General features: G+C 52.2%; 1 protein-coding gene across 3 annotated transcripts in view; it reads left to right on the top strand.

Moving 5' to 3' along the window:
* Ttc28 (tetratricopeptide repeat domain 28) overlaps positions 1-15,060 on the top strand; it is a 417,040-nt gene that overhangs the window by 386,250 nt on the left and 15,730 nt on the right. For all 3 annotated transcript variants that reach the window (XM_036171626.1, XM_036171625.1, XM_036171627.1), the window contains exons 12-13: positions 2,463-2,603; positions 8,273-8,417. In XM_036171626.1, the coding sequence (XP_036027519.1) occupies positions 2,463-2,603; positions 8,273-8,417 (286 nt within the window). The remainder of the gene's footprint in view (positions 1-2,462; positions 2,604-8,272; positions 8,418-15,060) is intronic.

Here is a 15,060-nt window from a genome sequence, read left to right as displayed (position 1 = left end):
AGGACTGTGAGCATCCTAGGGAATGCACAAGGCACTTGGCCCTGAGGGCAGGCAATGGTATCAGAGGTGTTGAACATGTGCAGTGGTCACTCAGTGGGAAGATCTTTTCTTTGCAGGAACTGTTCTTCTATGACCACTGGGCTCAACATGTGGGTGTCTGCCCTCCATAGAGGGGCAGAAGGCCAGCTTCCTGTTGTGCTCTTCAGCTCAGGACTGTAAGTCAGTTTTCAGCAAGTGACTGCTCGCTGGTACAAGGGAAGCTTTGAGGCAGGGAATCAGAATGAGTTAGCAAGGAATGCTTTGACATAAACAGTGGTGTGCCTGTGTAGAACTCCAGCCTAGCTGATGGACTGGGAGGCCGTGTTTGCAAGTGGAAGTCCTTTCCGGAGCCTCCTGCCAACCCCTCATGTGTCCCTAGAGCAGGATGAGTCCTGGCACAGCTCCACAGCACTGATTCATGGCTGTCTCTTGAGGGTGGCTACAGTGAGCTTCTTGGAGCCCACCCCTAGCCAGTATGAATTGTCTTTGCCAGAGTAGCAGACTGGGCTCTGGCGGGGCTGGAGTAGGTACAGGCAGAATAGGTGGGGACCTTGGAGAGGCTACTGTTGACTCTGCATTCTCTCTCCCACCCTTCTAGGCCTCCCTAGGGTGCCAGTTTATGCTGTGATCTTTGCCCTCTGTTCTCCATAGCTTGGTGATCTAAATGTCAACCTCTGCTAGCCCCACGATAGGCAGCAAGAACAGGGCCCTCACCATCCCTTGGGAGCCCAGGAGTAGAGAAGGCCAGGGCAAGAAATTCAAGTGAGAATCCTTAGGCAAAGGGATTCACAATGGAAAAAGAAAAAGTGTGGTGCTCAAGGGCACTGATGAGTAGGACCAGAGTTTGTTAGACAAACCAGAGAGTAAGCACTCCAGGGGAAAGAGGCTGGTCTTGGTGCCCAGGACACAGTTGGCCAGGGTGCCTCCCCTCCACTGCTCCTGCCAGCCTTGATAACTTCCCTACTAAGCCGTAACTAATTCTTCGTGCAATACCAGATCTTCTCCATGGTCCCGCTGCCCCCCATTACAGCCAAAAAGTGACCAAAACCATGCCTCGTCAGCATTGGAAAGCCTCTGCAGAGCGTCTGTGGCAGACTTCTGAATGCTTGTTGGCATGTTCCCTTCTCATGCCCACCCTAGCACTTCCTACTGAGTATTCACTATGTTATAATTTACTATCCATGTACAGAGATTACCATAGCCATCTAGCACCCTCTTTGTGCTTCTCCAGGGCAGAGGCTGTCTGTATTCAGTCAGATCAGCCCCGCTTAAGGATCTGGTACACACTGGTTGCACAACAGGAAAAAAAAATTTCCATAGTTTTTGTTTGTTTGTTTGTTTTGTTTTTGTTTTTTGGCTTTTTGAGACAGGGTCTCTCTGTGTAGCCCTGGCCATTCTGGAATGCACTCTGTAGAATGGCTGACCTCAAACTCAGAGATCTACTTGCTTTTACTTAGGGTCTTAGCAGGTTGAAGCAGGCCTTGAACCTATGATTTTTTTCCTTCTTTGACATCTCAAATACTGAGATCACAGGCATGCCCCACCACATCTGGTTCAGGATGGGCCTGGTGCCAATGAACCAGCATACTTAGTACAACTTACCTTTCCTAGTCTCAGTCAGTATTGGGCAATAACAGGATGATGCTGGGGTCAGGAATAGAAGAAACTCTGTCATTTGAACCCTGATGATAAAGTCACAGAGATTGCAGCACAGGGATTGGCTAGGAAGAAGTAAGCTCTGAACACTACAAGTCACTCTGGAGACTCAGCCCATGAGCCCGAGGTCTCCCACTCTGCCATTTCCAGATGTAAATGTGACCTGGGCCTGATGCTGAGATAATGGAGAAGGGTGGGTATGGTCATGTGTGGGTGCCACTGTGCCATCTTGGTCTCTGCACAGTGTGCAGCATGTACATTAAACAAGTCTCTAGCCATGTATTCATAAATCAGGGCTCTGATGGGTATTTCTGTTCATGTAGGATGTGTCATGAGGTGTCCACAGGAGAGATACAAATGAATTCACACTACTCACATCCTCATGCCCCACCTGGGGGAGGGGCCCAAGGAGCCTGTACTATTGCTCAAAACCACCCATGAGTCTGTCTCCTTATCTGGAAATGTCCTTCAAGGCTGTGTTCTGGGCCTAGCACCATGCCTGGTACAGCGTAGGTGATTAGCAAATGTTTCTAGAATGAACGATAATACAACCTGTGCTGGCGTTGTCCCACTGCCTCACAGCCTGAGAAGAGTGCCTGCTCCTCTGGGCACGTGCTGAATGTTGGGGCACACACTGTTGATACATTGCTCCATGTGTACAGTTCACAGCTGTGTGGAGACTACAGGCAAGGCCACACTGTGAAGGCATGGGCCGACCTCACAGCAGTGTGTCCTTTTCCTGACGGCTCTCTGGTGTTTGCCCACAGGGCCTGTGCCAGCAGTGAGACAGAAAGTGAGGCTGGAGACATCATGGAACAGCAGTTGGAGGAGATGGATAAACAGCTTAACTCGGTCACCGACCCCACGGGCTTCCTGAGGATGCTGCGGCACAAGAACCTCATGCACAGGTATGGCGCTGGCCCTTAAACACGGGTGCTCCCATGTTTCACGGGTGTCCCAGGACACAGAGCTCTGGTTATCTCAGACAGCATAGAGGCAAGCCTGGCGCTTTGTCTGGGCACCCACAGTTCAGACAGAGGTGGGGCAGGCTCCACCCTCCTTTTTTGATATGGTGGAGCCTAGGGTGTTCTGCTGGCATGCCAGCTCTGACCTGACTCTCCAGCTGCCATGCCAGCTCTGACCTGACTCTCCAGCCTCGGGAAGAAGCTGAGTGGCTCTCACCTCTCTCCAGCTTCTCACAGGCCTGCAACTCAGGAGGCTGAAAAGAACCAAGCAGCCAGTGGGGTAGGAGTGAGCAAGGGCCCAGAAATGAGCTTGTCCACGTCAGGTCGTCCTGACCCCAGTTCCCTGTCACTTCACAAATGGGTGGAACACCTGTGGGCTTAGGTTAGCCATATTTTGTCAGAATTTATGTTCTGTCTTCAAGGGCTGCTGGCTGCCTTGGGACTACAAGGGACTGGGCTGGGTAGGTGGCACTGCTTGGCAGCCCTACTGTGTGGCCACTGTTACCTTGTTTTCTGTCATTGTGTTACCAGGGTGACAAGAGTATGTTTGCCTTCCCAGGGCCCAGCAGCTTTGGGGGGAAAGCCAAAGGCTGGAGGGCCAAGCTGTTGTTGCCTCTTCCTGCCCCGGCAGGTAATCCCTCCTGGCCCTGTGACATGCAAGGACACAGCCATCTGAAGGAGGTGTGGGATTGGACTAGGCTTGTACCCAGTACAAAGAGCCCACAGTCTGACTCAGGCCTCGCTGGGTTGTAGTTGTGTGACACTGACCTAACATGGGGTAGACTCCCCTCTCCTGGGGTGTGGACATTAAGGACCCAGGTTGCAAATACTGAAGTAGCTAGCACTCTGAGACATGGCCAGCATTGCAGAGAGTAGTTTTCTTGCCAGGCCTGAGTGAGGCTGAGTGGCTCTAAGAGAACGTGGAGACCTTTGGAAGGCTTGGAAGTGGCTTGCACTCTGTGCCATGAACCTGTGTGCAGGTGCAGGCCATTGAAGAGTACTGCTCTTCCCCTTTTTCCCCATCCCACCACATCTCTCAGCTGAGAGCCGTTAAGGGAGACCATTAGACCCCAGCACTCCTGTATGCACTTGGGGGCTGGGATACCTGAGAAAGCAAGGGGCCGGAATGGGCCTACAACCATCAATTGTGCGGCTCTTTATGTCTGGACTGGCTGAGACAGGTCCTCGATATGTGTGTGTGTGTGTGTGTGTGTGTGTGTGTGTGTGTGTGTGCGCGTGCGCGCGCGCGCTCGTGTGCACGCGAGCACTAATTCATTCAGACAGCATGGTGCTCCCCAAAGGCAGGTATGTCCCTGGTGACACAGTAGGAGGCAGTAGGCACTGGGGCCTTGGTTATCTGTCTCTCTGCACTGGATCCCTTGGCAAGGTTCAATCAGGATCAGACAGCCCACTTCAAGGGGAGCCCATAGGTTTGCCAGCCTTCCATTCCCTCTGCCCCTCCCTGTGGCTGTTCTCAGCAGCTGCTGGCCCATAGGTAGCAGAGTAGTGACTGTTCAGCACCCACACCGGTCCTGACAGTGCTGGGGGGGGCAGGCCTCCACCCACTCCACATGCACCTGGGCAAAGCAGGAGAGGTGACTTTCTCTGGGTTCCTGGCTTCCCTTCAGGCAGTGTAGGAATGTTAAGATACAGGCGGGAGATTAAAAAATAGCTGTCAGAAGCCGCCTGCCGAAAGACCCACCAAGTGGTGACGAGCTTATTCAGAACAACAGGAGACCCGCAGGCTACCTCTAAGTTCCAACCATGCTGGTTATTTTTAAGGCATAATCTCTCTAATAAGCAGTATTTTCTTCACTACTTAATCACTTTCTTGTCCAGAATATACTAATCCCCAGGATGGGAGATGAGAACAGGCTGAGGAGGCAGGCCTGCCCAGCAGCCCCTCAAGCTTCCTGTCTGATGCCCGGGCCCCACCTTGACCTCCAGGCCTGAGCCCAGACTGCAGTGGAAGACAGTGAGAGCTGGAGAGGCTCCGGGGCCTAGCTCCTGCCCTCCACATCCCACGCTTAGTAACCCCAGTCCCATGTGGGTGTGCTAGTGCAGTGGTTCTCAACCCGTCGGGGACTGAAGGACCCTTTCACAGGGGCCACATATCAGACGATATTTACATGACACGTCATAACAGTAGCAACATTTCAATTATGAAGGAGCAATGAAAATAATTTTATGGTTAGGGTCACCACACCACAAGGAACTGTACTAAAGGGCCGCAGCATTAGGAGTATTGAGAACCACTGTGCTAGAGAGACTGCAGGCTGTGACCCCACCCTTCTGGTCCCCACTCTGAAAGCCCCCACTCCATGCCTCAGCACTCACTGTTCAAAGCAAATGGTGGTATGATGTAATCCTGGAAGGGGCCTTGGGAGGTGGCTGGGTCTCCCAAGAGATTGGTCACAAGATGGGGTTTGTCCCTCACACCCACCCTGAGGCAAGTGGGTGGTCACCTGACCTTCACTCAAGCACTTTACCCTCTTAGGATGCTAGGGGAGTCACATGGTCACTGAGCCACCCTGCCATCTTCCCCACTCTCTCCACTGACTGTCCGTTCGGCATGGCCCTGAGGATTCCTGGGCCTGTCTTAACTGCCTTCTCTGGAGGCCTTTGCCTGGCACTGGGACATGGCCAGATCAGGCTCTCCTGTGAAGGTCATCGCATGCACACAGCCTTTGTTCCCAGGCTACCCTGGTTGAGTTCTCTTCTCCCAGGCCCCTGGTGCTTTCTGGCCCCTTGCATTTGTTCTCCCCCGCAGGCTACATACTCACTAAAGCCTGGGTCTGGTCTAGGCTTCCTTTCTCTATCCCCAAGGCACTGGTTACCTTGCTGCTGTTGAGTAAGTCTGACTCACTCAACTGATGGGTGGAGGAAGAGATAAGCCAGCGAGGAGGAGGGTATAGAGGGTTCTTTGGTTTAAAGGATTAAAGCAAACAGTAGATCCCCACTACCACCCCAGCAAAGAGAAGGCATCTATGAACTAATGCCACCAAGTACCACCAGCATGTAGTGCTTCCCTCATCTCTGTTGACCCTTCCCATAGCTGTGACGGGCATGGTTAAAAGGACACGTGGAGCCGGGCGGTGGTGGCACACGCCTTTAATCCCAGCACTGGGGAGGCAGAGCCAGGTGGATCTTTCTGAGTTCGAGGCCAGTCTGGGCTACCAAGTGAGTTCCAGGAAAGGCGCAAAGCTACACAGAGAAACCCTGTCTCAAAAAAAAAAAAAAAGGATACATGGGAGGCTGGCCCTACCCTCTCCAATAGACCCTGGTAGAAAGCCCTTCTGGCTTACTCTGACAACTAGCAGGCTGACAAGGAAGGCAGCCCAGAGCCTCATAGCTAGACTGTGAAGAGCCAGCACAAAATCTGACCTGTCAGGTGTAAAGTCAGTGTCCAGCCCCCCAAGACCCTACTAACCTTCCTCAGAGCATCAGCCCTGGGCTTCTCCTATAAGCTCTAGCAAATATTTACCTGCTTTTGCTTAGGCTCCTCCAGGAACAAAGCAGGAGCCTTCTGGGCCCCACAGAGTACCTCTGCCCATGGACAGCTCCTCCCAACACATCTCTGAGGGGTCCTTGTGAACCCACTTGGAACAGCACCCCACAGGCTGTCAGGAATAGGTGAGAAGGCTGCTGCACAGGACTGTAGTCTTGACTTTCTATGCCCAAGCACCAGTAAGCTTGATGGGCCCCTGCACTGTCCCTTGAAGTGTCTGCAGGAAGAACCAGCCAAGCTTCAGGCATTGTATAGAGAGTAGATGGAGGGACAGAGGCCAGTTCCATAGCCATTCTGAGCTTTCTACGGAAGGTAGTAGGCTCTGTGGGGTAGCAGTGTATACCAAGTGGGACAGGGCTGCTACAGAGGTACAATAGAAAGTGAAAGTCTGGAGAGGGGAGGGGTGGAGGCTGAGCCCTCTTACAAGGAAGGCCATCCCATGTGCCTGAAAGAGCTCTGTTCATGGTGGGAAGGCCTGAGGAAGCAGCTCATGCTGAGGTGGGGATCATTTCTGTGAGCCCAGTCTGGAGGAAGGCCTAGAGCTAACAGCACAGTCCCAGCTTTGGCAATCACCTATCACTCCCTCTCCAGAGGGAGAGTCACACCAAGCAGCCTGTGGTCTGTTTCCCATTGTTCTACAGCAGTGCTTATGAACAATACGCCCTGGGCTGAGTCTGCCCCATCTCCTCCTTGTACAAGGCAGACTTCTGTGCTGTGCATTCCTCTAGAAGTAGATTAATAGACATCATCTGAGAAGCCGGCTAATAAAGACTGTACAGCCTAAGAAAACCCTCTGCCTACAGCTGAACTGTCACTTAGCCTAAGTGGAGCTGGCGGGAATGGATGACAAGACAGTGATCCAGCGCCACCTTCTGGAGACCCATGACAATGCAAATCTGGTGCCACAGCATACAAAGTTTGACCCCTGCCTATGAAATTCTGTGCCTCACCTGCAAAGGAAGAGCAAGCAGCCTTACAGGCCCAGGGCAGCTGCCCAGGCTAAAGAACCGGCAAAGATGAGAGAGGGGGACAGGGCCCCTGAGGGCTACCCTGGAGACCATGCCTACACCTGAGCCAGTATGAAGTGCAAAGGTATATGTCCTGCCCCAGTCCTGGGCCAAGCTTCCTTACACACCCAGAAGATTGCCATGCACCACTCTGCTGAAGCATCTCTTTAGAGAACAATTTGCACATATCACCTTCAGGGGAGAGCTGGACAGTGAAGACCCGAGGGAGGGCACACATGGGCCCTTTATGTTTTTTTTGCAGGTGCTCCTTCCAACTGTTCCTGGAGGAGACTCCTTCTGGCTTGCTCTCAGGCAACAATTGAAAAGCTGTCACAACTAGCAGAGACAATGCTTTCCACTGCCTGCTGCTATGTGTAGCATCTGGCACAGTCCCTGCCAGGGCTACAGAGCTCAGCAGTTACACAGGAAGTGCTAGTTACCAGCAGGCCATGCTGTGGCCACACAAGTCAGGTTGACTGGCAGATTCTGTGACCTCCTCTCCATTTACCTGTGTGTTCAGTGTTCTTTAGGGTCCCGGAGACCATGGCTGTGCCTCGCAGCCATCCAGTACTTCAATACATTTTCTAACAACCAGTCAGCAATTGGCCTTGTCATCCTTTGAGAGTGTGACTCATGGGGTCCTGGGGGCTAAAGGTGCCACTGTGTTAGTGAAATGACCCCCAATAGCTACACAAGATGCTCCCTCTACAAGCAATTTCCAATTAGCAGCTTTCAGGGCGCCCCTGTGAAGCAGAGGGGCTCTGCCAGAGTCTGGCTGGGTCTGGCCAGCGGATCCTTGCCATGGGTTGCAAGTTCACTGGTACTGGATGTTGTTTTCCTTGTCGGCTGCACTGACCCTTCCCAGGCCTTGTGCTTGACAGCACAATTGCTCCGTACAGAACCAGCACTCTGGGATGCTCAATTATGTAAATGACATCACAGAGATGCATGCTGTTGTGTACAGAACGCAGGGTTGTATGACAATAACCTGCAAGGGACAAGCATGAGCTGGAGTTGGCAGGCATGTTATGAGGCCCTGCAGGCAACCACAGTGATGGAGGGTGAGCCTGATTCCTACCCTCATCCTGTCTCCCCAGGAGCTGCCAGAGCATGACAAGCTTGTTCAGTGGTACCGTGTCACCCAGCAAAGATGGGACTTCCTCTCTCCCCAGGAGGCAAAACTCATTGGCCAAGCCCCCACTCCGTGCCCTGTATGATCTGCTCATCGCGCCCATGGAAGGGGTAAGTGCCTCCTGGGGCATGAGGCTCCTTGGTATCAGAATACATCATTTACTGCTCAGTGCCCATGCACATCCCCCTAGAGCACTCAATGGACACGTGTTCTTGGCTGTCTGCTTATAGCCAAGGTCCTGAGCATCAAGTTGGCAGGTCTGAGTTTGTACTTAGCTCTGCTCTACACAGGCTGAATGCATTCGGCCTCAGTGCCCTCATGTGCTCCTTGCCTTGTCTACTGGTCACAAGACTCAGAGCACTGCCATGTCATCACTAGGACTGAATGCCTCCCACCCCTCTTTAATCCTAGATGTTCATCCTGATGACCCAAGCCAGTCTCTTGCTCTTTCCTTGGGTCTCAAACAGACCCAGTGTTCAGTGATAAAGACACCACACAGACCACCTTGCTCTCTGGCTGGCATGTCCAAGCTACCCTGAGCTTGGCATATCTCTTCTTAATTCAGACAGTGCTCTTTGATGGTTCAGCGACCTTGGTGGACCTGAACGTTTAAGGGGCCTATTGCAGGCAGGGCCATCACAGCCAGTGATCTATCTACAGAGGCAAGAGCACCTCTCTCTGCATCAGTATCTGTAGAAGCACGGTGTATCTGGAGGCCACAGTTTGTGTATGATTCCTCCATCCCCAGAATGGCTTAACAGTTGTAGGGTGGCTGTTCTGCTTGATGGTACCCTGTGGTCTCTGCCCTTTCCTGACAGGTGACCCTGGCTCAAACACTTGTCTTTTCTCTGTAGGAAGTGAGGATAGCTGCAGGACATGTCTGATTAGCATAGGGAGGAAGGAGAAGGGCACTAAAGCATTGGGGCTGCAGACAGGACTGTCACCTGGGGTGGGGGGAGCTGCTGTGTCCAAGCCCCTCCCTCAAGGTCTCTTCAGCCTTTCCCAGCTGCAACCTTCTGGATATTGTTACTTCTGGAAAGGCGGAGCCCCTCTTATCCTCCATGCTCTTCCCTGTCCCTTCTTATCTTTACCCTCTCCACAATGCCCTGATAAGGCTCTGGTTTTGCTGACTGAGGAAGATGTGTGTTTCTCTCCTGCCTCCCACCGCCACCAGAAGTCCTCTGTGCTCCAGGAAGTGCTCCTTCTACACTCTGGGAAGTGCTCCCCACTCTGTTCACCTGCTGAGCCTCCTCCACCTTTGCCCCATTAATGCTGAGTTGCTGGTTGGGAAGCAGGGCAAGACAGAACAAAGGGGGAAATGACTGTGATGTAGTATGACTGGAAGGTGCCACCCTGCCCAGCTTAGCAAGGCCTCCATCCCGAAGCCCTGTCCCTTGTCCTCTACACAGCAACATTGGAGTCTCAGGACTTGGCTCTTACCTACTTCTCCCTTGTGACTCAATTCACATTCCCCAGTCAAGGCCGGGACTACCACTTAGCAGCTGGCATGAGGTCTGGTGCATATGGGCACTCAATAGAGTTTATTGAGCTGTCTTAGATCAGAAGCACATTTGCATTTGGTCTGATACAGCACCACACAGAAAGCAGAAGACCCGGGGAGAAACTAGGTAATGGTTTTTATGGCCACCTGGGGCAAACTGGGGGTTTTCAAAGAGCTAGAAGCAGATAGCCCCCCAGCACTACAGCTACACAGGCCAGGTTTCTTATGCATATGCCTGCCAGAACCCACAGTTGGGCCATGGCCGAGGAGCCCCCGGTGGAGGTACTGCTCACCCTAAGAAAACCACCCCTTGCTGATGATTCCAAGCAGAGGCAGGCACCGGGAATCAGCAGAGGAAGCTGAGAGCAAGAGGTGTCCAGCTCCCACCTGGTGAGGGGAAGCCCCAGAACCATGGATGCCAGAGGGTACTCTCCAAGTGCCTGGAGATGTAGTCAAAAGATTTCTGGTGTCCTGCCTGGCCCACGGTCATGACAAATCTCTCTCTCTCAGTCCCACAGCTGCTTATAAAATGATCACTCAGAGGCTTATCTTAATTACCAATTGTATGGCCTATGGCAGGCTTCTTGCTAGCTAGCTTTTATAACTTAATCCATTTCTATTAATTGATAAGTTGCCATGTGGCCATCACGTTACCAGGCTGCTGGCATCTTTCTCCTGCTGGCATCTTGTTCCTTTGGCAGCAGCTGGCGTCTTTCTCTTTCCTGTCTCTCTCCTTGGATTTCCCACCTTCCTCTAAGCTGCCCTGCCATAGGCCAATGAAGCTTTATCAACCAATCAGAGCAACACATAGTCACAGCATACAGAAAGACATCCCACAGCACTTCCCCTTTTCTGTTAATCAAAAAGGAAGGTTTTAACTTTAACATAAGTTTTCCTGTTGGATGCATCTTATTATGATCAATCCACATGAGTCTATTAAATGGGTAACAGAATTCATTAAGCTATAAATTGAGGAAATATACTCACAAATACAGAACAGACAGCTGAAGTCGTCCTCTGATCTGACCGAGAGCAAATCCACCGAGACAGGCAGGAGCACAGAGAAGGGGCCTGTGACCCTTCTCCAAGTCCTTATAAGAGGTCACATGCCAGGTGGTGGTAGCACACGCCTTTAATCCCAGCATTCGGGAGGCGGAGGCAGGCGAGTTCCAGGACAGGCGCAAAGCTACACAGAGAAACCCTGTCTCAAAAAACCAAAAAAAAAAAAAAAAAAAAAGAAGTCACATACAATGGCAGGAAGCACCTCCTCCTTTGGGTTCTATAGCCCAAGGTCATGGGCAGAGCAAATACCACTACATGGAGCCCTGGGGTGTGCTTCAGACACTCCTCTTAGACTTTCCTCCATGACCCCCAGAGTAACAGTGTGCTAAGTTGAGTCTTTATACCTCCATGTTCCTGCAGAGGTGCAAGGAAGGGTGGTCTCAGCTTTAGACAGGCAGAACATCAATCAGCTAGCACCTTCACAGTGTTGGCCACCTGACACCTACCGAGGCTGTGTCCGCTGCAGATGAGAGACCAATGCCTGTGCCCACATGCCACACATCAAAGCAGCTCTGACTCTAAAATGATTCCTTTGTAGGCCAGGGGTTTAACACCATCGATGAGCTCAGCTGCTTCAAACAAGGCGTCTAGTGAGAGCTGTATAAAGCCCTGGAATAAATGGTGAGAGCTGGGCTAACCCCTGCTAACCAGAGCTGCCCTTGGCTGGGGCCTAGCCTAGTCTCAGCACTCAGGATGGCAAGGCAGGACGGTGTGACCAGAGGTTCTCACCCATTCTGAGCAACATGGCAAGACCCTGATCAAAGTATATTTTAAAAGCAAAAGAACCCAATGTGTTTTAGGAAAAGTACTTCTGAGAAGCTGGAACCTAATTTTGTGCCCAGTTATAGCTACTCATTTAGACAAACTTAGACACACCAGGCACTCACTGCCCTGAGTCTGGAGACAACCTAGCAGGCAGGCCAAAAGTGGCATGTCAGCTGGAGTGACTGATCAATTCCAGAAGCTCCCCTCCCTCCTTCCTGGCTGCCCTATAGCAGGAGGAGGCCCAGAAGGACTCTACATCCTCCTGTAAACATGCCACACCTCTCTAGAGACCACCAGAGGGCGACATGACACTGCCAGCTTCCAGAAGCAGCCCACCCCCACATTTGCACAGAAACCATAGATCAGGACTGGAGCCTGGTGTGGGAATCATGGACACTTCCAGCCTAACCATGGGCCTCTTCATGTGGAGCATGTAATTATTTGAACAATTGCCTTGGTTCAGCTGTGATCCTATTGCTGGGGACTAGGCCCAACAGTATGGAAAGTGGGAGAGAATTTTCTACTCTATGGCACACCAGCCTGTGATTGAATGCATGTCCTGGGAAGTGTGCTATCCTATCAGGATGGGAACTGTGTTATTGTCATCCAGGAGCCGTCAGCAAATGCTCAGTCAAATCCTGTCTAATATAGGAGTGTTTGGAGTGAAAGGTAGGAGGTGGAGGTGGGTGCCTACAGTAGGTTTAATTAATGGTGTTAAGGACAGCAACAGCCAGTGCCTTGGTCTGCCTATCTGGTTGTAAGAGGCCAAGGGAGCCATCTCATCTCTAAAGCCCATGTGACCAGACTACCTGTAGCCTGTGGTGTTTTCAGGGCTGACTCAGAGTCTGGCCCTGGACCTATCAGCAGCATGTGTGACATTGAGGCAGGCTTGTAGCAGGGCAGTCTCCAGGTTGGCAGAGTCACTCACTCTGTGGAGGCCCAGACTCAAGGACTTGTTCTAGTTTAACCTGTCACCCTCATCTTTTTACCCCTTTGCTTCAACTCTACTTAGGGTAAAATTTGACTCTGGATGCTCCACAGAGGTCATTTACACAGTTTAGCCACACAGCTGCCTGCAAAAGCCAGAGAAAAAATGCACAATGGAAAAATGACTTGTGGTCAGGAGTCAGGTGTGGCACAAACCACAGGCTGTCCCGACACATCTGAGTCACTATGGAGAGCTGCATACTCACACTTGACGCATGCAACTGCAGTTCCCTTTGCTTCCTGGGCTATGAGGAAGGGTGCTAACGGCATCTAACAGGTGCAGGCAATTGAAGTGCTGCCCATGCCATGCAGAGCCGCCCATGTCATGCAGAGACACCACCCTCTCTTGTTTCTTCTCCTTAGTCTTGGTCTCTGCTCTGGAAAGGCCCTCCCTTCCTGATTGTGGGTTCTGTCATAGTAATCAGGTCAGGAGGTAAAGACCCACCACAGGCTAACAGGAACAGAGTGGGAAGAGGCTGGCGAGGAGCAAGATGAACCATAAGTATGAGGGAGCCCTGCAGACTCTCCAGAGCTATGGATGTATGCCTAAGACAAACCTAGAAAGGTTGTGGCCAACCCACACATGATATTTGCTGCTAAGCAACCTTGGAGAGCAGGCAAGCCAGCAGTGACCAGTGTGGGGAGGGCTGCAGGAGAGGGTTGATGGCACAGTGGCCAAGGAGTAGCCTGGGCTTGTGGCTGATGCACCATACATCCTCCCATTGCCTAACTCCGTCTTGCAGGATGGCTGCCTCCTCAGTCACTTCCACCCTCGGTGGACATAGCCTAGCCTCAAGTGGGTAGTGAGGCACCACAGTGATGCAGGGCCACTTCCAGGCTACCTCCATCCACCTTCAACAACAACAGCCCCTCCCTCTGCAAAGGCTGCCCCCATCCTTGCTGGGCTACCCCAGCTCAGCCCACAGCAAGGCTTGTCAGCACTACTTAGACACACAAAAGGCTGCACCATGGGAGCAGACAGATTCCAGGACATTGCCTCCTGCCTTGTTCTGAAAACATCAGGGGTTAGAAAGTGCATCTCTGGTGGGCTTGTTGGGTTCTTGAGTTTTAGGTGAAGGCTGGTGTCCCAGTCATTCTGCCTCTCAATGAGAAGACTGCAGATGCCAGAGCCCTCCCCCAATCTGACCCACTCAGGACCTGTGTGGACCACCCTACATGTGGTCCATGAGGTGGACTACGACCTCTCTCTCTTTCCCTTCCACCCTGGATACAGCTAGGACTGCAGGTAAGGGGAGGGCAGTGTCCACAGGGCATCGTTTCCACCTGGCCCCCCAGCTCCCCACACCACCTTTTGGAGCTGGCATTCATTGGTTGGACAACCCATCTCCCACCTGGCTTCTTTCACACAGCCAGAGCAAGGTTGCATATGCCCACGACTATAGGCCTATGGCAGACTTGGTGCTGTCCAATGGGGCAACGTCCTAGGAGACTCAGCAATATTAGCATGTGAGGCTCAAGAGTATCCCCAACCCCATGGCTCACCTGAGGTCACTGGCTACAGTGTGCTGGTCGGATCCCCCCCCCCCCCTTCCTCTGAATGAATGTGTTGTTGGGTCTGTCTCTGAGTGGGCTTGACTCATGACAAGCTACTCCCAAGGCCTCCACAGTCATATGATGCACAATAGGCCATTGCAGTCCAGGGCCCTCTGCTGTCTGGCTCCTGCTCACAGGCATTCACATGCTCTCACCTTAATGGGTTAATTTGCCTGAGCCACGCCTTTCTGGTCCTTTCTAGCTTCCAGTACAGGGCCCAGCCTGGTGCCCACATTGGCACTGCTACCTTCCGAGGCTGGCATTTTATACCTCTGTAGTGGTTCAAGCTACCACCACTGAGTCTTACTGGGCAACAGCTTCTTATACAGTGTGTAAGTGCATGGGCAGGCCTGTGTCCTATATTACCTGGCCTCTCATTGTATATGGTGGGCACAAGATGGGCACTGCTCAGCAGTATCTCAGAAAGCTGAGGCATCTAGGGAGGGGAACTCCCAACAGCAGAGCCATGTGAGTGGACACACCACTGTCCAGGAAACATGGCTATTGTCTTTGTGCTTCTGGCCCAGGTCCCATGGCATGGGTAGAGTTAGAGCCCCTGTGACCCCCACAGCCAGGGTCATTTGCTCTGCAGAGCTTCCAGCCTACTCATGCTCCTGTGTCCCCACTGGATCATACCCATAGATGCTGCCATAATAAGGAAAATGTCCCAGAGACACGGGTGGCCTACAGGATGACATTTGACCCAGCCTGACTGGGGCTTAGACAACGAAGGCTCAAGAGACCCTGACAAGCTGGCATCTGATAAAATGAGTCCTATGACTCTGGAACCCAAAGCATGGATCAATTTTGCATGCAGCAGGTCACCCGAATCCCCATGTTTCCTGTATTTTGGAAAGCAATGCTCTCACTGACCATCATACTAT

This window comes from Onychomys torridus, chromosome 22 (assembly GCF_903995425.1).
Source record: "Onychomys torridus chromosome 22, mOncTor1.1, whole genome shotgun sequence".
Lineage (NCBI taxonomy): Eukaryota > Metazoa > Chordata > Mammalia > Rodentia > Cricetidae > Onychomys > Onychomys torridus.
Note: the sequence above shows the minus strand (reverse complement) of the source record. Positions and strands in the feature narration are given on the sequence as shown.